Source organism: Phocoena sinus, chromosome 4 (assembly GCF_008692025.1).
Source record: "Phocoena sinus isolate mPhoSin1 chromosome 4, mPhoSin1.pri, whole genome shotgun sequence".
Lineage (NCBI taxonomy): Eukaryota > Metazoa > Chordata > Mammalia > Artiodactyla > Phocoenidae > Phocoena > Phocoena sinus.
This window is the reverse complement of record NC_045766.1, coordinates 19519437-19545061: the sequence shown is the minus strand read 5'-3', so window position 1 is coordinate 19545061 and position 25625 is coordinate 19519437. Positions and strand designations below refer to the sequence as shown.

The window sequence follows — 25625 nt, the reverse complement described above, 5'->3', positions numbered from 1 at the left end:
CCTGACCAGGGATCGAACCTGCGCCCTCTGCAGTGGAAGCGTGGAGTCTTAACCACTGGGCCACCAGGGAAGTCCCCACTCTATATGATAAAACAAAAAAGCAAGCAAAAACTGCATCGGGTGGTCCCCAAGAACACCCTCAGGTTCCATGACTTACTAGGAGGACTCATAGGACTCAGCATATAGTCACTCTTGGCTAAGATTTATTACAGAAAAAGTATACAGAGCAGAACTGGCAAAGGAAAAAAATTCATGGGGCAAAGTCTGGAGGAAACCAGGGAGATGCTTCTAAGAGTTCTTTCCCAGTGGAATCACACTGAATACACTTAATTCCCCCAGCAACAAGTTGTGACAGCACACCTGAATACTGTCTACCAGGGAAGCTTGTTAGAGACTTGGTGGCCAGGGTTTTTTTTTGCGGGGAGGGCAGTGCTAGTCACATGAGCACCCTCTGCCTAGTATATTCCCAAATTCTAGACTCCCGGAACAAAAATGCTTGTTGAGCATAAAACATACTGTTTGCAAAAACAGTTTAGGCATAGTAAGCCACTCTTATCTGTTAAGGTGGTGGGAAGCCTTCCGAAATCTACATTCCCAGATGCCAGTCAAGGGCTAACCTTGTAAGCATGCTTTATCAAAGGATAGCAGTCAGGCTTGCTCCTCTGTTAACTCCTTTCTGTCCACTACCCACAATTAAGAAATGTTAATATTTTTTCTTTTTTTAAATGTTAATATTTTTGACTTTTTTTAAGTTTGTATTTTATTTATTTTTTTAAACTTAAAAAAAATTTTTTTTTTATTCTTTGGCTGCCTTGGGTCTTCGTTGCTGCATGCAGGCTTTCTCTAGTTGCAGCAAGTGGGGGCTACTCTTCACTGCGGTGCGCGGGCTTCTCATTACGGTGGCTTCTCTTGTTGCAGAGAACGGGCTCTAGGCACGCAGGCTTCAGTAGTTGTGGCATGCAGGCTCAGTAGCTGTGGCTCGCGGGCTCTAGAGCACAGGCTCAGTAGTTGTTGCCCACGGGTTTAGTTGCTCCGCGGCATGTGCGATCTTCCCGGACCAGGGCTCAAACCTATGTCCCCCACATTGGCAGACAGATTCTTAACCACTGTGCCACCAGGGAAGCCCTAAGTTTGTATTTTAAAGCAATTAACGTTACAGCTAAAGTCCTCATAGTTTCCTTACTCAATCCTGATTATTTTCACTTCCCAGAGGCAACTGTTATCACGAATTTGGTGTATATCCTTCTATACCATAATTTTCTGTTTTTACCACATTTATATATCTATAAAATACAGCTATGGGATAATATTGTACATTTAAAAATCACACAACTGTGTCTTGCCATATATATTGTTTTACATAGTTTTTTTCCTTTATTCAACATTAGGTTTTTGAGGTCAGTCTCTCCTGTTACATATAAATGTAGTTTATTCCTTTCACTACTGTGTAATATTCTTTCATAGAGATGTGTCGTATTTACTCCATTTCTCTATTGAGGAACATTTTAAATTTTCTCAAAATTTCCCTCTTAACAAACAATGCTACAGTGAACATGCTTGTACAATCTCTTTAGCGTAGTACATGTGTGAGAATCTATGGGATTTCTTGGATGAAATGTCATTATTGAGACAGTCTCAGACAATGGGCATTTTCAGGTTTATCCATTTTCTTACTAGCCTCAAAATGAGGGCTTATACCATATGGTCATTTGAAAAACAAAAGTTCTCAGAAAATTATGGATACTGTGATACATTTTTTTTCCTTTTCTTCTTTTTAAAATAAATCATTTATGTTTTAAATTGTGTGCTCTCCAAAACAAATTATACAAACTCTTTAACAGTGGTTATTTTGGGGGAGTGAAATAAGAAGTGTAAGGAAAGAGGAAGCCTCTTCTTTTCTATACTTCTATCTTTTACACTACTTATAGATTTTATAGTGGGCATGGATTCTACAATAAACTTAAGATGGTCTTATAGATAGTTTTAAAAAATGAGGCTCCCAGTTGTTCCTCAGTCTCTCTGTTTGCACTGGAGATCTGAAGGGGAGGGGCTACCTGGCCCCCCTTGGACTGAGCTAAGTGTTTTTCTTAAATATATTGATCCCTAGGAGGAGATTGCTGTGATCCCCATGTTCCATATAGGTAATTCTAATGTGTCTTCCTATGTTAAATTTTCTGGTATGAGGTTTTTTTCTGGTGTATAGTATCCTAGGTTTCAGTCCCAGGTCAGTCTCCTAGGTTTCATTCCCAGGTCTGCTTTAGACTACTGCTTAACCATTTATTGTCCAAGACTATAGTCACCAAGTAGAGGACTTGGGATACATATCTTACCTGACTACTGGAATTGCCTTTGATGGGAGTGTGTTTACATGTGAATGGTTTGGAGATGGATACAAAATAGAGAGCCCGAACATTAATTAATTTAGCTCATTTAACTACAATATTATGTCAATTCAATGAATCCATTCCCACTTACAAATACACTGTTTATCCTTCAAACTATTTGAAGATTTTAATTGTTCATTCATTTTCTAGGAGCAAAAATTACTTAATCCCAATGATATGAAAGGAAAATAAGTTGAAGTACTGATGGAATTTGTATTTTAAAAAGCTGGTTGGTTGACTGAGCACGTAACTTTTTCAGCATGAACAGAAAATTATTACCTAATTTTATTATAACTCTCGGCTGATTATAAATACAATCATCAGTTGTATAAACCTAGTTAACTTAATAAAAATGCCCCATATATCTGTTCTTTGCTCCTTTTCACTCTTCTGCCCATCAGAAATTCTCAGCTTTTCTTATGTTATTGTAACAGTGAAACAGTGAATGTAAGTGTGCCCCAAGCTTGACACAAAAGAACCATTGTGTTTCAGTAAGTTAGTATTTGATAAGTTTGATAGGAATGGGTCTTTTTCCAGCACCGATTGTTGAGTGACTTACTGTGTTTTGTTTTTTTCAGTGATGAAGAACTCTCTCAATATCTTTTACAGTTGGTGCAAGTTTTAAAATATGAGCCTTTTCTTGATTGTGCCCTCTCTAGATTCCTACTAGAAAGAGCACTTGCTAATCGGAGGATAGGGCAGTTTTTATTTTGGCACCTTAGGTAAGTCTTTTATATTTCAAATCAAATCCACCACGTGCTTTTGTAAATATTAACCAGCATAATACAGGGCATGTAGTAAAGCAGTCTAGCTGCTTTAGTTGTTTCTGAGTCATCCATAACATTTATGCTTTCTTAGTATCTACTCCTATTTCTTGATACCCAGACTCTCAATTTTCGTGATTTGGCAGAGTAACTGAGATAAGTGTCCCTTTATGCCTCGTTGATTTATAACTGAAATTAATAATTTTTATTATGATAATTATTATAATTAATAATTATTATAACGTATTGCTATTTTCCAGTAAAGTTTACTTATTGTGTTAATATTTTTGGACTAAAAACGTACTTATTGGGTAGTGGTATCATCATTGCTACTATTGCATAAATAAAGATTTTAAAGTTTTCCTATAACAACAGCAACTTTATTTTTAACTTCTTTATTAACTAGGTCATTTTCAGAAATACATGAATCTTATTAAACCAAGTTTATATAGGAGTAAAATAGGGAAAGAGAACTAAAATTCTTTTGTTGCCTAGGAAGGTTGTCAATTCCTCATTTCTCACTCTATACTTGGACATTTGTGATTTTTTTCCATCTGGACTTCAGAGTACTGAAGCTAATCATTAACAGAAAAAAATAACTTTTCTCCTTTTTGGCTAAGCTTCTTAAGGAAAATAAGCTGTATAGTATTTTGATGTTAATTTTAGGAGTTATATTTCTGAATCTTGATTTCTTTATTATCCATAGTTTTTCCTTTCTTATTTTTAACTTGTCTTCTTTTCTCATCCATTTCAATCTTCTTATTTTTAAATCCCTCAAGGAATAACAAAATAAGGTATTCCTTCCTTTTTCAAATGTGTACACCATTCTTTAAGTGAAAAAAAAATCACATAGAAGCTAATTGAGGAATTAGTCAATTGTGTGATCTGAGTCAGATCTGTGTTTCATCTGAGTTGTCTGTAAATTGGTAGTATTACCATTTCACTCCAAAAAAACAAATAAGATGTGATAACTTTGGATTTCTTGGAGTAAACAATTAACTAATGATAAAATCACATATCTTTTTGAACTGTAGTGTTTAAAGAATTAAAAGTTGAGCATCCCGTCTGTGATTGTGTACAAGATGATGTGTTCTCCCTTTCTTTGATTAGCATAATAAATTAATTTCATAATAGAATAAAGAAGTCAGTATTTTTATTTGGTGACCTGAAGTGTTTGATAAATCTTCATAATATTAACTTTCTGCAGGTCAGAAGTGCACATTCCTGCTGTTTCAGTACAATTTGGTGTCATCCTTGAAGCATACTGCCGGGGAAGCGTAGGTCACATGAAAGCGCTTTCCAAGCAGGTATCAGCTTATTTTAATCTTCATGTTCACTTTGTCACATGGTATTTGATAAATTGTGTCATATGCTAGTTCTCCTATCATAGTATTTCATAGAAGTTTCAATAACTGAACCCAGTTAATACATTTTTTAATCAAAATGTAAGCCAAGAAATGAAGTTTCAACAAATTCAGCAGAATATTATTAATTGAATGCTATCTGAAAAATTAGAATTCCTTATAGTATTAACACCATGCCTTAAATTTTAGTAGGAAATACCTATTTAGACGTGCTTAACAATGGATTTGATGGTAACAAAGATTATGAAATCTTTAGACGCTGTTTTTCCATACCCCTGAGTTACTCTTTCCAGTTAGTATAGTATTTATGATTCATACACTCTGCCATTTGTTTTAAGCTGAGATATTTTGACACCTAAGTTTGTAGGTGTTACAGCTTCTAGAATTCAGAATCCTCAAGCTGCTTTTTCTTTTTTTTTAAACATTTATTTATTTATTTTTGGCTGTGTTGGTTCTTGGTTGCTGCACACGGATTTTCTCTAGTTGCGGTGAGTGGGGCTACTCTTTGTTGCGGTGCTCAGGCTTCCCATTGTGGTGGCTTCTCTTGTTGCGGAGCACGGGCCCTAGGCACGCGGGCTTCAGTAGTTGTGGCTCACGGGCTCTAGAGCGCAGGCTCAGTAGTTGTGGCGGCCAGACTTAGTTGCTGCTCCGCGGCATGTGGGATCTTCCCCGACCAGGGCTCGAACCTGTGTCCCCTGCATTGGCAGGCGGATTCTTAACGACTGCACCACCAGGGAAGTCCCTGCTTTTTCAAACTATATATACATGCCTGAAATTGTGATGCTCTCCCACATTCCCTCATTTTCTTCCTAGGCCTTCATTTTCTAATCATTTCAGGTGATGAGTTATTAGTGATACTAATAGGTCAGATATTAAATGCTTACTGTATGCCAGGAAGTATACTAAGTGTTTAAAGTATGCTATTTTACTCTCCTAATAATGTGCCACAGTATTTACTGTTACTGTCTGGACTTGACAAGGTGAAAAAACAATCTCTCCAAGAGATTAAGTAACTTGCCTAAAAACCCACAACTATTAAGTAAAAGAGTAAGTTTCAGACTTAGCTCTCTGTCCAACTATAAAACTAAATCTCTTTTTATTATACCGGGAGTTTTCAAACCTTTTAAGCAAAACCTCTCTTTTTAAAATCAAAACTCAAAGATAGACCCATTTTACAAAATAGACAACAATGTCATTTTATCAGTATAAATGTATTTTTGAAGCTAAAATAAAACATAAGCCATTAAACAGAATCATGATGCTGTTTTATTGAACACAGAATTTCATCAGGCGTTATTGTTGACAGTTGTCTCAGTATCCAGTTATTTGTGTATTTTATTTTGGAGATAATCCTGACTTATACCTCTAAGTAATTACAAATAGTAATGGTTTTTAAAGAGCTTTCTTGCAAATGAGAAACATAACCTTGGCCCAAGCTTGATTTGTTGCTGTCTTCTTGGTCCCCTGAAGGATGAGATGAGAGCATTTCTGCCGTCAGGTAAAGCAGCCCTGTATTAGCTTCTTCATGCTGTAATCCTTCATTGACAGATAGCAACGATATGCTCTTGTTCTCTAGCAATAGTTTTTCCTAAATTGAATATTATCTAACATAACTCAAGAAGATTTTAAAAAATGGTTTAATATATATTTACTCAGAACCTGCTACATGCTAGGGTTTGTGTTGCTGTTGGTGATGTGAAGTCATATTAGCTATGTTGCTGTCATCAAGGATTTTATATTCCACAGAGTAGGTACACAAATTAGTGATATTATGATGGCAGTGTTATTAATGGGAGTATTATGTATGGTAGCAGAAAAAAGAGGCACATATTCTAGCTTAGGGCATTAGGCAAGAGGTCACAGTGCAGGTGACACTTGTGGGTTTTGATGATCTGGTTAGCTAGTTGGAGAGTGTGGTAGTCAGTACTCTACAGAGAGACAATTGTGTTTGTGTCTATATAGAGAAAGAGTGAAGGGGGCAGGTGGGTGAGATTGAGATTTATTATAAAGAATTGGCTCATGTGATTATGGAGGTCAAGAAGTCCCAAGATCTGCAGTCAAGCAAGCTGGAAATCCAGGAGAGCTGGTGTAGTTCCAGCCTTGAGTCTGAAGGCCTGAGAACCTGGAGAGCCAACAGTTTATGAGTACCAGTCTGAAAGCAGACAGACTTGACACCCAAGAAGAGCCATTGTTTCAGTTCAAGTCTGAAGGCAGGAAATGAACAATGTCCCAGCTCTAGGCAGTCAGGCAGGTGGAATTCCTTCTTTCTTGCAGGAGGGCCTGCCTTTTGTTCTATTCACATGTTTGGATGAGGCCCACCCACATAAGGGAGGGCAATCAGTTATATTCAGTCTACCTATTCAAATATTAATCTCATCCAGAAACACCTAGAATAATGTTGGTCCAAATATCTGAACACTCTGTGGCCCAGTCAAGTTGATATGTAAAATTAGCCATCACAGGTCAACTTGGCATCCATATGTAGCTCCTTAAACCCTTACTTAATCTCTAAATAAAGCCAATAACAAGGTCAAAATTCCACCTAACATGATACAACGAGGCTGAGTACCACCAATTACTCATTAACTTCTTTCTCAGAGGAGGAGATAATCTCCTTGAGTGGCGTTTGTTCTTCTCCTTAATTCCCTGTAAATTAAATAGTATGTTGTAAAATTAATAATACTTAAATATTAAGATTTAAGTAATGATATAAAGTTAATGTATCTTATGTTACATGTTAAGGGAATAAGAGTGAGAAGGAAACAAAGATATTTGTTATATATGTGTGTATATATGTGTGCATACACCCATATTCATAACAAAATAAGATATTCATGACAGTCCTCATTTCTGTAACTGATCACGTGGTTATATCTGGTATTTATCACTACCATCTTCTAACCCATCCTGTATTCCCTTTGTCTTCGGCAAGCACCTCAGTTGGTTGTGTTCTTTGCATGCTGGGATGACCTAAAGCTTCATTCTTGAAGAGTCTAGGCCATTAGTAGTCCTACCTGGATTGACTTGTAATTTCCCATTGATCTTAATCACTGGACATGGTAATACTAAGAGATCACCTATATTCTAGACATACTCTTCCCTAATTTCTGCTTTGCAGTCAGGATCAATCATTCTAGCCAGCACCATAATGTACTTCTTTGCCTGTTGATCCAGAAGCATGAGGAGCCCAAAATGGCTGGGCAGGAGTCTTACCATCCAGTTCAATGGAATCGTTGTGTCTCTCAGTAGAATCATTCTTCTCTCTGAAACTAAGACCTCTGTGCCAACAGATCTCAGGAACAGGAGGCAAAAATTTTGTTAGTCGGTCATTAGGGGTAATAGTGAGAGGGTACTACTTCCATTTTCACACCTTCATGGACCTGTGAATCCTGGCTATTGGAGAAACAGCATCATATATTGGATGCTGATTCAGAGCATATACAGCCTTCTACAGAACCTTGCCCCAGCCCTGCAAGGTATTCACATCTAGCCAGCACTGTAATTGTCTTCAAAAGGCCATTCCACTGTTTTATCAAGGCAGCTACTTCTAAATGGTAGGGAACATGGTAAGACTAGTGAATTCTATGAGCATGAGCCCATTGCTGTACTTTATTTGCTGTGAAATGAGTTCCTTGTTCAGAAGCAATGCTATGTGGAATGCCATGATGGTGGCTAAGGTGTTTTATAAGTCCATGGATGGTAGTTTTGGCAGAAACATTGTAGGCAAATTCATATCCAGAGTGTTTGTTCCAGTAAGAAGAAGACACTGCCCTTTCCAGAAGGGAAGCAGTCCCATGTTATCAACCTGTCGTTCCATAGCTGGCTGATCACCCCCAGGAAATGGTGCCATATTGCACGCTCAGTGTTGATCTCTGGTGCTGGCACATCAGGCACTCAGCAGTGGCCGTAGCAGGTGGGCTTTGGTGAGTGGAGGTTCATGTTGCTGAGCACATACATAACCTCCATCCCTGCCACTGTTCTCCATTGGATGGTGACCGGGTTGGCTGAGGAAAGGCTGGCTGGTATACATGGAATGGGTCATCCTATCCACTTAATTATAAAAATCTTCCAAGGTTAAACTTTGGTGAGCATACAGTGGGACAAAAATATCTTTTATTTTTTTGCCCATTCAGAGAGGTCTATCACATACCTCTTCCTTAAATTTCCTTGTCACTAGTTTTCCAATCATGTTCCTTCTAAGTCTCTGACCATCAGCTAAGTGTTGGTCACAGCTCGTGAATTGGTATATAATTGCACATATGGCCATTTCTCCTTCCAAGCAAAGTGAACAACCAGGTGCACTTTCTGAAGTTCTTCACACTGGGAGTATTTCCCTTCACCACTGTCCTTCAGGAATGTTCCAGAAGGGGGCTCTAGTACCACAGTTGTCCACTTTTGTATGGTGCCTACCTATTGTAATCCAATAATCTGTAAACCATGGTTAAGTCTTCTCTTCCTGTGTCAGCTGATCATAAGGAACTCCCCATGAGGCCATGCTGCAGGATAGGAATAGAGAAGGTAGTATAACAGGAGTGAGAAACCACGGACATTTGGGCCACTTCTTCATGTCACTTGTGCCTTCAGGACCCGATTGGGCCCAGTTTCGTATATAACCACGTTCACTTGATGATGGAGTGCCACTGTGCTTGCCCATCTTTATGTGTGGTGGGTCAGATAACACCTGGTTCATGACAGGCAGCTCAGGTTGCATGGTTACTTCATGGCCAGTGGTTAAGCGTTGTCTCTACTAAAACCCAGAAGCAAGCTAAGAGCTAGTTCTCAAAAGGAGAGTAGTTATCAGTAGGGCATGGTAGATTTTGTTTTTCCCCCAAATCCTAAGGACCTGTGCTGTGATTCACCTATAGGAGCCTGCCAAAGACTCCAAATAGCATCCCTATATGTCACTGACAGATCTAGCACCATTAGATCTGCTGGATCATGTGGCCACAACTTGTATGGCAGTTTGGGCCTGCTGCAGAGCATTCTCTTGTTCTGGGCCTCACTCAAAACCAGCACCTCGGGCTTCCCTGGTGGCGCAGTGGTTGAGAGTCCGCCTGCCGATGCAGGGGACACAGGTTCATGCCCAGGTCCGGGAAGATCCCACATTGCCGTGGAGCGGCTAGGCCCATGAGCAATGACCGCTGAGCCTGCGCGTCTGGAGCCTGTGCTCCGCAACAGGAGAGGCCACAACAGTGAGAGGCCCACATACCGCAAAAAAAAAAAAAAAAAAACCAAAAAAAACAAACCGGCACCTTTTGAGGTGCTGGGTCACTCAGTAAACAGGCCAGAGTGCATGAGGAATATGTTGCCTCCAAAATCCAAAGAGGCCCACTAGGTGTTGTGCCTTATTTTTGGTTGTAAGCAAATAAATTATTCTTCACCTTAGAAGGGATATCTTGACATGCTCCATACCACTTTAACCCTAGAAGATGCACTGAGATTGAAGGCCTCACATTTTTGTCGGATTTATTTCCCACCTTCTAACATACAAATTTCTTTAAGTCTAGAGTAGTTGCTACATGTTACTTACTAGGTTCAGTCAGCATAATGTTATCACTGTAATGGATCAGCATGATATCTTATTGAAAGGAAAGTCGATTAAGGTTCCAGCAAGCTAAACTATTACATAGAGCTGGAGAATTGATGTACCCCTGAGTTAGGACAATGAAAGTGTATTGTTGGCCTTGCTAACTTAAGCAAATTACTTATGGGGGTCCATATTGACACATATGGAGAAAAAAAGCACTTGTCAGATCAGTTGTTGCATACCACGTATCAGGGGGTGTGTTTATGCAGTGAAACTACATCTGGTATACCACCTGGTTAATGCTGTAACAATCCACTGTAATTCTCTAAGAGTCATCTATCTTTTGCACAGGCCAAATAGGCAAGATGAATGAGGATGTGATGGGAATCACCACCTTGCATCTTTCAAGTCCTTGATGATAATACTAATCTGTACAGTTGCTCCAGGAATGTTTTTACTGTTTTTTTGGGAAGAGACAGTTGTAATAACTTCCACCTGGCCTTTCCCATCATAATAGCTCTCACTCCACGGGTCAGGGAAACAACATAGGGATTCTGCCAGCTCCTGAGGATATCTGTTTCAGCTATGCATTCCAGAACTAGAGAAATAACCACAGGATGGGTTTGGGATCCACTGGGCCCACCATGGAACAGATTTGTGCTAAAACTCCATTGTTAACTTGGCCTCCATAAGCCCCTACTTTGGTGGACCTCTGATGTTTTGGATCTCTTTGAATTAGTGTCAATTCAGAACCAGTGTCCAGAAGTCCCTGAAAGTTCTGATTATTTCCTTTCCCCCAGTGTGCAGTTGCTATGGTAAAAGGCCATGGGTCCCTCTGGGAAAGCCAAGGGAAAGTCAGTTTCAGTCTGGTTGATATAGGAGAGTTCACAGGCATCATTCAGCGTTGATGAAAGTATTGGGGGATTTATTAACTTTTTAGTGTGTCTAAGCCTATGAATACATGTTAGAGAAGTGAGGTGTTTATTATTGTCATGGTGTAAATGTAGACCATAAGCTGTATGTGACTGTAAGTATTACAGTATGTAAGCTGTAAGTATTAGCAGGGGAGTTTCATCTAGCTGATATAAACTGAAATCAGTATATTCAGTCCACCTAACTGAAATTTTCTGTAGTATTAAATATTCTCTCCCAGACTTTACTTTTCGGTACTACATTGTTTTTTCCTTGTGGCAAAGACTCCCCTACTTTTTACCTTTTCTAACTTCTCTATCTCATTTGAAGGCCATTTGTTTCACCACTCCTAACCTGCTGTTCATGCCTATGCCTCTGTGGTATCACACCCTAATTTTATATCAGCTCTCTGTAGTATTATAATTTCCAGTGCCACTACACCTTTTTTTTTTTTTGCAGTATGCAGGCCTCTCACTGTTGTGGCCTCACCGTTGCGGAGCACGGGCTCTGGACGCGCAGGCTCAGCGGCCATGGCTCACGGGCCCAGCCGCTCCACGGCATGTGGGATCCTCCTGGACCAGGGCACAAACCTGTGTCCGCTGCATCGGCAGGTGGACTCTCAACCACTGCACCACCAGGGAAGCCCCCACTACAGTTTTTTAACTCATTTGCATTTCCAGAGGAACTACCGTAGGTTTTCATAGATGATTTTAATATTTACGGTTTTTCAACAGAATACACATTTTTCTCAAGTGCTCATGGAACATTCTCCAGGATAGATCATATCTTGGGTCACAGATCAAGCCTTGGTAAATTTAAGAAAATTAAAATTGTATCAAGTATCTTTTCCAACCACAAAACTATGAGGCTAGGTGTCAATTACAGGAAGAAATCTGTAAAAAATACAAACACATGGAGGCTAAACAATACACTACTTAATAACGAAGTGATCACTGAAGAAATCAAAGAGGAAATCAAAAAATACCTAGAAACAAATGACAATGGAGACACGACGACCCAAAACCTATGGGATGCAGCAAAAGCAGTTCTAAGAGGGAAGTTTATAGCAATACAATCCTACCTTAAGAAACAGGAAGCATCTCAAATAAACAACCTAACCTTGCACCTAAATCAATTAGAGAAAGAAGAACAAAAAAAACCCAAAGTCAGCAGAAGGAAGGAAATCATAAAGATCAGATCAGAAATAAATGAAAAAGAAATGAAGGAAACAATAGCAAAGATCAATAAAACTAAAAGCTGGTTCTTTGAGAAGATAAACAAAATTGATAAACCATTAGCCAGACTCATCAAGAAAAAAAGGGAGAAGACTAAAATCAATAGAATTAGAAATGAAAAGGGAGAAGTAACAACTGACACTACAGAAATACAAAAGGTCATGAGAGATTACTACAAGCAACTCTATGCCAGTAAAATGGACAACCTGGAAGAAATGGACAAATTCTTAGAAATGCACAACCTGCCAAGACTTAATCAGGAAGAAACAGAAAATATGAACAGACCAATCACAAGCACTGAAATGGAAACTGTGATTAAAAATCTTCCAACAAACAAAAGCCCAGGACCAGATAGCTTCACAGGTGAATTCTATCAAACATTTAGAGACGAGCTAACACCCATCCTTCTCAAACTCTTCCAAAATATAGCAGAGGGAGGAACACTCCCAAACTCATTCTACGAGGCCACCATCACCTTGATACCAAAACCAGACAAGGATGTCACAAAGAAAGAAAAGTACAGGCCAATATCACTGATGAACATAGATGCAAAAATCCTCAACAAAATACTAGCAAACAGAATCCAACAACACATTAAAAGGATCATACACCATGATCAAGTGGAGTTCATCCCAGGAATGCAAGGATTCTTCAATATATGCAAATCAATCAATGTGATAAACCATATTAACAAAGCAAAGGAGAAAAACCATATGATCATCTCAATAGATGGAGAGAAAGCTTTTGACAGAATTCAGCACCCATTTATGATAAAAACTCTGCAGAAAGTAGGCATAGAGGGAACTTTCCTCAACATAATAAAGGCCATATATGACAAACCCACAGCCAACATCATCCTCAATGGTGAAAAACAAAGCATTTCCACTAAGATCAGGAACAAGACAAGGTTGCCCACTCTCACCACTCTTATTCAACATAGTTTTGGAAGTTTTAGCCACAGCAATCAGAGAAGAAGAGGAAATAAAAGGAATCCAAATCGGAAAAGAAGAAGTAAAGCTGTCACTGTTTGCAGATGACATGATACTATACATAGAGAATCCTAAAGATGCTACCAGAAAACTACTAGAGCTAATCAATGAATTTGGTAAAGTAGCAGGATATAAAATTAATGCACAGAAATCTCTGGCATTCCTATACACTAATGATGAAAAATCTGAAAGTGAAATCAAGAAAACACTCCCATTTACTACTGCAACAAAAAGAATAAAATATCTAGGAATAGACCTACCTAAGGAGACAAAAGACCTGTATGCAGAAAATTATAAGACACTGATGAAGGAAATTAAAGGTGATACAAATAGATGGAGAGATATACCATGTTCTTAGATTGGAAGAATCAACGTTGTGAAAATGACTCTACTACCCAAAGCAATCTACCGATTCAATGCAATCCATATCAAAGTAGCACTAGCATTTTCCACAGAACTAGAACAAAAAAATTTCACAATTTGTATGGAAACAGAAAAGACCCCGAATAGCCAAAGCAATCTTGAGAACGAAAAACGGAGCTGGAGGAATCAGGCTCCCTGACTTCAGACTATACTACAAAGCTACAGTAATCAAGACAGTATGGTACTGGCACAAAAACAGAAACATAGATCAATGGAACAGGATAGAAAGCCCAGAGATAAACCCACGTACATATGGTCACCTTATCTTTGATAAAGGAGGCAGGAATGTACAGTGGAGAAAGGACAGCCTCTTCAATAAGTGGTGCTGGGAAAACTGGACAGGTACATGGAAAAGTATGAGATTAGATCACTCCCTAACACCATACACAAAAATAAGCTCAAAATGGATTAAAGACCTAAATGTAAGGCCAGAAACTATCAAACTCTTAGAGGAAAACATAGGCAGAACACTCTATGACATAAATCACAGCAAGACCCTTTTTGACCCACCTCCTAGAGAAATGGAAATAAAAACAAAAATAAACAAATGGTACCTAATGAAACTTCAAAGCTTTTGCACAGCAAAGGAAACCATAAAGCAGACCAAAAGACAACCCTCAGAATGGGAGAAAATATTTGCAAATGAAGCAACTGACAAAGGATTAATCTCCAAAATTTACAAGCAGCTCATGCAGCTCAATAACAAAAAAACAAAGAACCCAATCCAAAAATGGGCAGAAGACCTAAATAGACATTTCTCCAAAGAAGATACACAGACTGCCAACAAACACATGAAAGAATGCTCAACATCATTAATCATTAGAGAAATGCAAATCAAAACTACACTGAGGTATCATCTCACACCAGTCAGAATGGCCATCATCAAAAAATCTAGAAACAATAAATGCTGGAGAGGGTGTGGAGAAAAGGGAGCACTCTTGCACTGTTGGTGGGAATGTAAATTGATACAGCCACTATGGAAAACAGTATGGAGGTTCCTTAAACAACTACAAATATAACTACTATATGACCCAGCAATCCCACTACTGGGCATATACCCTGAGAAAACCGTGATTCAAAAAGAGTCATGTACCAAAATGTTCATTGCAGCTCTATTTACAATATCCAGGACATGGAAACAACCTAAGTGTCCATCATTGGATGAATGGATAAAGAAGATGTGGCACATGTATACAATGGAATATTACTCAGCCATAAAAAGAAATGAAATTGAGCTATTTGTAATGAGGTGGATGGACCTAGAGTCTGTCATACAGAGTGAAGTAAGTCAGAAAGAGAAAGACAAATACCGTATGCTAACACATATATATGGAATTTAAGAAAAAAAATGTCATGATGGACCTAGGGGTAAGACAGGAATAAAGACACAGACTTACTAGAGCATGGACTTGAGGATATGGGGAGGGGGAAGGGTAAGCTGTGACAAAGCGAGAGAGAGGCATGGACGTATATACACTACCAAACGTAAGGTAGATAGCTAGTGGGAATCAGCTGCATAGCACAGGGAGATCAGCTCGGTGCTTTGTGACCGCCTGGTGGGATGGGATAGGGAGGGTGGGAGGGAGGGAGACTCAAGAGGGAAGAGATATGGGAACATATGTATATGTATAACTGATTCACTTTGTTTTAAAGCAGAAACTAACACACCATTGTAAAGCAATTATACTCCAATAAAGATGTAAAAAAATATTTACAGTTTTTTATTCATGTTAAAATAACTTCATCTGATCCCTCCTTTTTGGAAAGCCCTTTAATGATGGTAATAATAGCTAACATTTATTCACTGCTTATTGTGGGCCATTTATGCTTCACAAGAATATGAGATAGATACTATTAGTCCCGTTAATTTTATAGTCAGATACTATTAGTCCCCTTAATTTTATAGTCCTTTTAAAGATATCTCGTACCTATCAATTTCTCTTGTGTTCATGCCTACCATCCTTGTCCAACCCACCATCCTTTCTTACCTGGATGTCTTCATTAACCTCCTAAATTGTGCCTCTTGTTTCCATTCTTCTGCACGCACGCATGTGTGCACACGCACACACAGACACACACACACGTACCTTTATCCTCTACCCAGCAGATAAAATGATCTTTTTAAAATGTATTCCCTTTTTAAAATCCCTGCAGTAATATTCATTGCATAGAGAATAAAATCCAAATTTTAACAAAGTCTATTAAGACCCCACTTGATGAGGTCTCTACTTCTTTGGCCTCATTCATATGAGCAGACAACACTGGACGTTTTTTTGGTTCTCTGGGAACCTCAGTTTGACATTTATACCAGCAAACGTATGACATATTGTGTCATATTATGTCATATGTCATATGACATATGACATATGATCACATTATTCTTACTCTTTTCTTGACTGATGAATAGCCAGGGGAAGATTGTACCCTTTACATGGCAGTTCTTGTTATCACTGTAAACCTATAGTGTGACAAGGTGTTGAAACACTTAAAGTATTTGACTTATGGCCATGTGGGTATTCCGAACGCTGTTCCAGGAAATGGATATCAACATAATTAGGGTTAGGCCCTGAAAATTCACAACTGTACAAACATGGAAGAAATTCAAATTTGAAATACTTTAAAAAGTTCTTGTTTGCATAGCCCATTTTTCAGCGAGTTCCCTTTTCACCAGTGTTTGTACAGCTCCTGAAATTGTTGAGAAATGGGGTGTCTGTGGTTTTGACAGATGGCTAACTTGGCAAGCTTCAGCAATCTCAATTTTATCACCAGGCTACATAGAACCTTCCCAGTTTCCTGTGAGCAAGCCCTCAGCCTGTCTGTAGAAACTGCATGCCGAATTCACCTCCCTACAGAGTCTTAGTGGTTTCCTTGCATAGAAGCAAAGTTCAAAAATGAAAATATGGTGTAAAATAAATCTCCTGTTCATCAAAATGCAAGCCATGGTGTTCATAATGTTTGTGCCTACATATTTTTTTTGCCTACATATTTTATATGCTTGTTATACACAATTCACATGTTGATATATGTATTCTGTTTTTATCATTTGTTGTTTCCAGTTTTAATGACATAATGATAAAATAAAATACTCCTTTTTATGTTTTATACCTGGCTGAGGCTGGGTCTTACAGAATTTGACATAATATTACATGGAAAGACCTTGAGTTACTAAACAATAAAGTTGACTTCTCTTTCCTTGTTTTTTTTTAATAAATTTATTTATTATTTTTGGCTGTGTCGGGTGTTTGTTGCTGTGTGCGGGCTTTCTCTAGTTGCAGCGAGCTGGGACTACTCTTTGTTGCGGTGCGCGGGCTTCTCATTGCAGTGGCTTCTTGTTTCAGAGCACGGGCTCTAGGTGTGTGGGCTTCAGTAGTTGTGACTCTCAGGCTCTAGAGTGCAGGCTCAGTAGTTGTGGCGCATGAGCTTAGTTGCTCCGCGGCATGTGGGATCTTCCCAGACCAGGGCTCGAACCCGTGTCTCCTGCATTGGCAGGCAGATTCTTAACCACTGCACTACTAGGGAAGCCCAGTAAAGTTGACTTTTAAACACATGGTTTTATTTATTTATTTATTTATGGCTACACTAGGTCTTCGTTGCTGCATATGGGCTTTCTGTAGCTGTGGCGAGCGGGGGCTACTCTTTGTTGTAGTGCGCAGGCTTCTCATTGCGGTGGCTTCTCTTGTTGTGGAGCACGGGGCTCTAGGCGCGAGGGCTTCAGTAGTTGTGGCACACAGGCTCAGTAGTTGTGTCTTGCGGGCTCTAGAGCCCAGGCTCAGTAGTTGTGGCGCATGGGCTTAGTTGCTCCACGTCATGTGGGATCTTCCCGGACCAGGGCTCGAACCCGTTTCCCCTGCATTGGCAGGCGGATTCTTAACCACTGCGCCACCAGGGAAGTCCCAAACACATGGTTTTGATCCAGTTGGCCATTGTTGATTCCCCTTGTACTACTTGCATGATTTTTTTTTGCATAAGTTTTGATAGCCAGAGTTACCTCATTATAAAAACCAGTTAATTTAGACTTGAACAATAGCTACTGTTGTCTATATTCATATCTATTTTATTGCACAAAAATTTACTTTATACTCTTAGTGGAAAGAGAATATACTGAGAAGATGTTATAGAAGAGTGATGACAAAGGTAGTAAGGTTGAATGTCAACCCAGGGTTACTTGTACATAGATTTTCCTTTCGTACTATGGAGTTGCCCAATTACAGTGGTTCAGATTAATTGTATTTCAAATTCTATTACTCAGTTAGTTGCAGAGTTCTGAGTAAAGTTTCATACTTATCTTCTTACCTATAATCTATGTCTCTTTACTTTTCTCTAATTTATAAGATTTTATTTAAGAAAAGGTTCAAGAACATTTGAAAAATGGTGCTTTAAGTAACAAGAGGTAACAATTAATTTTTTTCGTTGTATCTAATATTCTTGTCATAAAGCAAGCACTGTTTTTACGTTAGCTGGTTGTCCTGCCTGTGTATTGTGGGGAGGAGGGTGGTGAGGGAATGGTATTGATTAATATTATCACATGATATTATTTTTAACATAAATGAATTTTGGTGGTGGGGAAACTTATTTTTCAGGTTGAAGCACTCAATAAATTAAAAACTTTAAATAGTTTAATCAAACTGAATGCAATGAAGCTAAATAGAGCCAAAGGGAAAGAAGCAATGCACACTTGTTTAAAACAGAATGCTTATCGGGAAGCCCTCTCTGACCTGCAATCACCTCTGAACCCATGTGTTATCCTCTCAGAACTCTAGTAAGTGACCTTCTGTACTGTGCTTAGTGAATCTCCCATTAAATAGCAATGCAGAAGGGATTTCTGAGTGACTGCCTTAGGGGAGCAGTAGGGACAGCTGTTACCCTCAGTAAGTGGAATATAATTAAAAAAGGAAAATGTTAAAGTTCTCAAAAGTTATTCTTGTGTTAATAGGACATATGCCTTCTAGCTAAATTTACCTGTGGGATTAGTGAAAGTTAATGCAAGTTCATTTCCTTTCAATTGTATGTAACTAAATTTGCTTTCTATATTACTGGTTTCTAAGAGTTGAAAATCCTATGTAAGCAAAATGTTGGCAGCCATCATAGATTATTTACCAATTAAACTTTCCTATTTCAAAATGAGATTTTTGAATGAATTTAGAAAATTATTTCTCATTTTTACTTTTCCTACAAAAGTAATAATGGGAAAGTGATAATTATGTTCAGTATATCAGTATGCAAAATTGATCCCTCTTTAAGAAATCAAGAATGGAGTTACAATCCAGTGTTACATTCTGATTTTTATTGTTTATGTATAATAACATAAAGTTAAGGAAGAATAAGGGAAGGAAAGGAGGAATTTTAAATGTAGCCATGAGAAGGGCAAATCTGGGTTTTCAGTCCAGCTCACCTGGCGTCACTACATGCCAGCCAAGGCTAGCATTGCGGTTGCTTTTCTGCCAAGAGGAAATGTTCTCGTTCTGACTTCTGTATACCTGGAACAGGTGAGGGGTTTTCCCAAGCCTAGTATATCATGGCAACGTTACAGTCTTGCCGTATCTTTAAATTGAAGTGGGCTAATTTTCCCCTTTCTTCCTTTCAGTATTGAAAAGTGTAAATACATGGATTCCAAAATGAAGCCTTTGTGGCTGGTGTACAACAACAAGGTGTTTGGTGAGGATTCAGTTGGAGTGATTTTTAAAAATGGTGATGGTATGTACGGAGGTTTTTACAGTGCCAGATTCCTTAGTATTTTTCATTTGCTGTCCATTTGCTTTATCTGAAAGGTGATGTGTAAATGTATAACAAACAGATGGCAGCCAAGAGGTAGCTATCAGTGGTCATAAATTTGAATTTGGCATGTCATAAATCCCCCTTTTTTTTTTTTCGCTTTGGAGAATGATTTCTACAGCTTACTTACATACAAGCCTTCCTTTTTTCCTACAAAATACAAAGCTGTATACTCCTTTGGTAAAAAGCTTCTGAAATGCAAGAGAATATTTTCAATAATATATTCATACATCCTGTTTCATAGTTTTGTGTTTTAATTAAAATATCTTACCCATACTTCATAAAGGAAATGCCTGTGAAGTAATCACACCAACCAGAAGGCAGTCATGACTGCTACCACTTGTTAGTTTTGTGATTTCAGGCAAATCACATAAAATTCATTGAGCTTCAGGATCTTCTTGTCCATGAGGATTATAGCATCTCTGTGTTGGGTTTATTAAATGGAATTAAGTGGGATAACATAAGTATATGTGTTTAGCATAGTATATGCTTACAACTTTTTTTTTTTTTTTGAATATAGTTGCTTTATAGTGCTAGTTTCTGGTATACAGCAAAGTGAATCAGTTATACGTATACACATATCCATTCTTTTTTAGATTCTTTCCCAGTTAGGTCACCACACATCACTGAGTAGAGTTCCCTGTGGTATACAGTAGGTTCTCATTAGTTATCTGTTTTATACATAATAGTGTATATATGTCAATCCCAGTCTCCCAATTCATCCCACCCCACCTTCCCCCCTTTGTAACCATAAGTTTGTTCTCTACATCTGTGACTCTATTTCTGCTTTGCAAATAAGTTCATGTGTACCATTTTTCTAGATTCTACATATAGGCAATATTATACAATGTTTGTTTTTCTCTTTCTGACTTCATTCTGTACAACAATCTCTAGGTCCATCCACATCTCTGCAAATGGCACTATTTCGTCCCTTTTTATGGCTGAGTAATATTCCATGGTATATATTACCACATTTTCTTTATCCATTCCTCTGCTTACAACTATTTTTAAAAGAAGTTTTAGTATTTCCTAGACATTTAACCCCACTTGATAGTAGAAATGTCATTATGTGGAAGTCTGTACTTTCACCACCTCTTACTTAAAAATTACCCTTGGACATGATAATAAATAAAATCAACTATTACAGTTTTGTGAACCCATCATACAGTTACTTATGTGATTCTTAAGAATTTCTTCTGCATCCCAAAAGACAAACAAGAAGAAGAAAAGTTAGCAATGTGAATTGTATGGATGCTGTAACACAGCATTACTGTATTATAGCAGTATTACAGCACCCGTACAAGTAGTATAGTAGCTTGCACATGGTAAACAACTAAAAATATTTTTTTTTTTTTTTTTTATCTTTTTTTTTTTTTTTTTTGCGGTACGCGGGCCTCTCACTGCTGTGGCCTCTCCCGTTGCGGAGCACAGGCTCCGGACGCGCAGGCTTAGCGGCCATGGCCCACGGGCCCAGTCGCTCCGCGGCATGTGGGATCTTCCCGGACCGGGACACGAACCCGTGTCTCCTGCATTGGCAGGCGGACTCTCAACCATTGCGCCACCAGGGAAGCCCCTAAAAATATTTTTAAACTTAATTTCTGAAGTAGTTACTGGAGCATGCTAACCAACAAACCTAGTATTTAGCATATTGAGTATGGTCAGCATTAAAATTCTGGAAAAAAATTAACAGAGCAGTTATTTGTCAATGTTTCTTCCCAGCCAGTTAATTCTGGTTGAATTAGCTAATCTTGAATAAATGTTATTAAGCCAAAGTGGAAAGCACTTATAACATAGCAGGGTTCTTTCCCCTTAGATTTACGGCAGGATATGTTGACACTCCAAATGCTGCGCTTGATGGATTTACTCTGGAAAGAAGCTGGTCTGGATCTTAGGTGAGATTTCTAGTGAATTTATTTTTATCTCATGTTGTAGTCCTTCTACAATAGAATTTAAAAATTATAAAAACTTGATGTTTTGATTTCTTGCTGCTATTATTATTGGTCGTTCATAATTATATTTATATAACGCTTTATAGTTTACAATATGCTCTCAAATACATTATCTTATTGAACCCTCATCAAGTGTAAAACTATACACGTGACAGCAAGAGTCATATCCCAATCTGTGGTTTTGAAGGTGGTCTCAGGAAGGATGACTGGTGGTCATGGGAGTGATAAGACAGAGAAGGGCCTGCCTTTCTTCTTAGTTAACTTAGTAACATTGATTCTTCTAACCTTCCTGAAAGGGAAGTGTTTAGGTGGGCTTTCAGGGTTTTTTGCTGGCCACCATTGTTAGGGGTAGACAATGAGTAGAACAGGTTTATGGAGACAAAGAGGAAACATAATGGATTTTAAAGTTTAATTATTATAAAATCTTTCAAGATAAAGAGCAGATGAAGATAATTGCAAACAAGACCACATAAAAATATAAGATTTGAATGTCAACAAAGAAAAGTCAAGCCTCTGGGCATTATATTCATAATGAACAGGACAGGGGGATAATAATTCTAAATATTTAAAGAGTTCATAGAAATAAACATATGGGGAGAAGATATGAAAAGGCCATTCAAGTTATAAAATAAAAAAACTAATAATTATGCGAAGACTGTCAGTTCTAATGTAGAAGTATGAATTAAAAGAACAATTATATAGCATTGATTTCCTTGCAAAAATTCTGTTAAGTGAAATGTAGTCTGGAACACGGTTGAAGTAACAAAAACACAAATATTGTCATATACCATTTTGAATGAATATAAACCTCTCTGAATCAAGTTTATTTATTCCCTATATCCAATATTTCCAGAATTTAATTTAAAATTAGAAATGTGAACAGTGACTTATGCACAGAGATATTCATCCTTGACTTATTTACAGTAAAAAAAACCATTGGGACACTCTTTTGAACATTTGCTCAATAGAACAACAGTTTTAAAGATGATTAACTTTCACATATGACCAAACATCTCAGATATTTAAAAGTATTGTTTATGGAGAATTGCTAACAATTTAGAGAAAGTACTATCTTCAAATGTCAAATGAGATAAGTGAGATGCAAAAAAATATTTTTATAGAATGATTTCAGCCAGTTAAAAATCCCTGAAAAATGACACACTAAAATGTTGACAGAAACTAAAATGTATAGTAGACATTACTTCTGGGTGGTAGGATGAAAGGTGATACAATCTCTCCTCCCTGTCCCCCCTTTTGGTATACCTGTTTAGCTAGTTTTCTATGGTGTACTCCTTTTTTAATCAAGGGGGAAAAAACATTAAGCATATTTCATGATACAATACAGGGCCATACAATTAAAAAATTTTTTTCTATGCTAGTTATTAATGAATAACTTCATCTTTTACCTAATTCTTTTTTTAATTGTGAAATATTTCAAACATGAAATATAGATGATAATTGACAACATTTTTTGTGTTCTTAAACCCAGACTTGAGTATACATTTAGCTATTAAATGACAGATGTTAACATGTTTCCATATTTACTTCTTTAAAAAAGGAATTAAATATTCAGATAAAATTAATGCATTCTTATCCTCTTCTACTTTCTCACAACTCAGGATTTACCATTATTCTAAACTGTAATATATATGTTTTTGTGCTTTAATTATAAATTATATATCCATTGAATGCTTTGAACTTCCAGTAAATACTGTCGTATCACATGTAACTTTTTGAAGTTTACTTTTTTTATTACATTTTTTGAGATATACTAAGATTAATATGTGAAGTTCTAATTTGTTATTGTCACTTCTCTATTAATGTTTTGAGTAAATACAAAAATTTATCCATTCCCCTATTAGAAGCTATTTGTATTCATTTGTTTTTGTTTTTTATTTATTTTTTAAACCTAAAGTTTACACAGTTCTCTTACGTTTGGAAGAGTTCTTCAGTTTATATAGCCAGAAGTGGAATTGCCAGGTCATAAGGCATGCATATTTTCAACCTTACCACCATTGCCCAACTGGCTTCCAGAATGGTTGTACCAGTGTTATGTTTCTACCCAGAAATATCTCCTTGCCAATCAGACTTGTTAATTTTTTGCAAATCTAATGGATACAACACAGTATCTCATAGAATTTTAATTTGCATTTGTTTGGTTGAGTAATTTTTCAATGTTTATTAGTATTGTGTTTTCTCTCTGCTATAAGTTACCTAGGTTACTTCAAGGTTTATGCTTTTTGTTTTATTATTTTTAAAAAATCCTTCCCTGTACAGTTATCTTAAAGATGCTGTCTTATATTTTATTTTCCAAATTTTAAACTTGATATGCTTTCTTCTCTTCTGTCTCTGCAAAAGTTTGGTCCTGGTATTGATTTTTTGGAATCTAGGTTTTTTTGACTACTGATTTTCCTTAATGGTTATTGGACTCTTTGGGTTGTTTTCCCTCTTGAGTCACTTTGAGGCTAAGAATTGTCCAGTTCATCATTGTTTTTGAATTTATTACCATACTTTTTTTTATAACATCCTCTTGTAATTTAAAAACCTCTGCTATGTTTAACTTTTTTCTCCTTTTGCATTTGTAAAATTATTTTGTATGCAATATTTTTTCCTTATTAGCCTTATTAGAGGTTTCCATCTTAGTATTTTAAAACAGTGTCCTTCTAGTTTTATGTTTTCATTTTCTGTTTTATCATTGATTACATCTTTATAGTTTCCTTCCTTTTACTTGTGTTAATTCTGTTCTGATTTTTTGAGATGAACACATAGAACATTAATTTCCATTTTTTTCATATATACAACTTAAAACCATGTTTCCTCTAACTACTGCCTTAGCTGCATCCCATAAGTTTTAAAATATACTTATTTGGGCTTCCCTGGTGGCGCAGTGGTTGAGAGTCCGCCTGCCGATGCAGGGCACATGGGTTCGTGCCCCGGTCCAGGAAGATCCCACATGCCGCGGAGCGGCTGGGCCCGTGAGCCACTGCCACTGAGCCTGCGCGTCCGGAGCCTGTGCTCCACAATGGGAGAGGCCACAACAGTGAGAGGCCCGCGTACCGAAAAAAAAAAAAACAAAAAACTTATTTGTGCATTTTCATAATACATCACACTATATGGAATTCAGTTCTAAATGTTTTATTTCCATTTGTATTTTTCAACTCCTGAACTAGTTTAAATTATTTTGACTCCCAAATTGCACTGGACTTTTTTTGTTGTTCTTGTGACGTCTAATTTTATTGTACCTGACTATTGTCAGATTATGTGGTCTGTATAAGATCAGGGTCATATTTCTTAAGATTATTTATGCCTTACCATATGTCTAGTTTTTCTGTCACATTTGTGATTGAAAAGGTTCCAGTTGCTGTAATTATTAACCATAAGATTGTAAATTAGTCCATTAGATCAAATTTGTTAATTATGCCCAAGTCTTTATTCTCATCAAACTTTTACCTGTTTGTCACTTCAGACATATGTTAAAACCAACCATTATAAGTGGCATTTGTCAATTTCTGCTTGCAATTTTGTTAATTTTCTAATTGTGGTTTTAATTTGTATTTTCCTAATGACAAATAATGTTGGCCAGCTTTTCATGTGCTTGTCATTTGTATATCTTCTTTGGAGAAATATCTATTCAAGTTCTTTGCTCATTTTTGAATTGGATTATTTGTCTTTTGAGTTGTGAGTTCCTTATATATTTTGAATTCTAGACTTCTAGTAAATAAATTACTGGCAAATATTTTCTCCCATTCTGTGGGTTGTCTGTTCACTTTCTTGATAGTGTCCTTTGATATACAAAATTTTTTACTTTGATGAAGTCCAATTTATCTATTTTTTTTCTTTAGCTGCATGTGTTTTTGGTGTCAGGTCTAAGAAACCATTGTCTAATCCAGTGTCATGAAGATTTATGCCTATCCTTTCTTCTGAAAATTTTAGTTTAGCCCTTATCTAGGTCATTAATCCATTTTTAGTTAATTTTTATATGGTATGTGGTAGGAGTCCAATTTCATTTTTTTTGTATTGGTATCCAGTTGTCTCAGCACCATTGTTTAAAAGACTGTTCTTTCTTCATTGAATTATCTTGGCACTTGTGTCAAACATGGATTGACTGTAAATGTGAGGGTTTTTCCCTGGAGTCTAAGTTCTGTTTCATTGACCTACATGTCTGTCTCTGTGCACAGTCTTGATTACTTTGTAGTAAGTTTTGAAATTGAGAATTGTCTGCCTACATTCTCTTATAGGAGTTCTATGGTTTCAGGTCTTACATTTAGGTCTTTAATCCATTTTAAGTTTGTTTTCATATATGGTG

General features: G+C 37.3%; 1 protein-coding gene across 5 annotated transcripts in view; it reads left to right on the top strand.

Annotated features, from left to right (window-relative positions):
- PIK3CB (phosphatidylinositol-4,5-bisphosphate 3-kinase catalytic subunit beta) overlaps nt 1-25625 on the top strand; it is a 195625-nt gene that overhangs the window by 152513 nt on the left and 17487 nt on the right. For 4 of the 5 annotated variants that reach the window (XM_032630188.1, XM_032630189.1, XM_032630190.1 and 1 more), the window contains 5 exons: nt 2963-3106; nt 4356-4455; nt 18179-18357; nt 19183-19292; nt 21184-21262. In XM_032630188.1, coding sequence (XP_032486079.1) covers nt 2963-3106; nt 4356-4455; nt 18179-18357; nt 19183-19292; nt 21184-21262 — 612 coding nt within the window. The remainder of the gene's footprint in view (nt 1-2962; nt 3107-4355; nt 4456-18178; nt 18358-19182; nt 19293-21183; nt 21263-25625) is intronic. The other variant, XM_032630192.1, reaches the window with a different exon arrangement.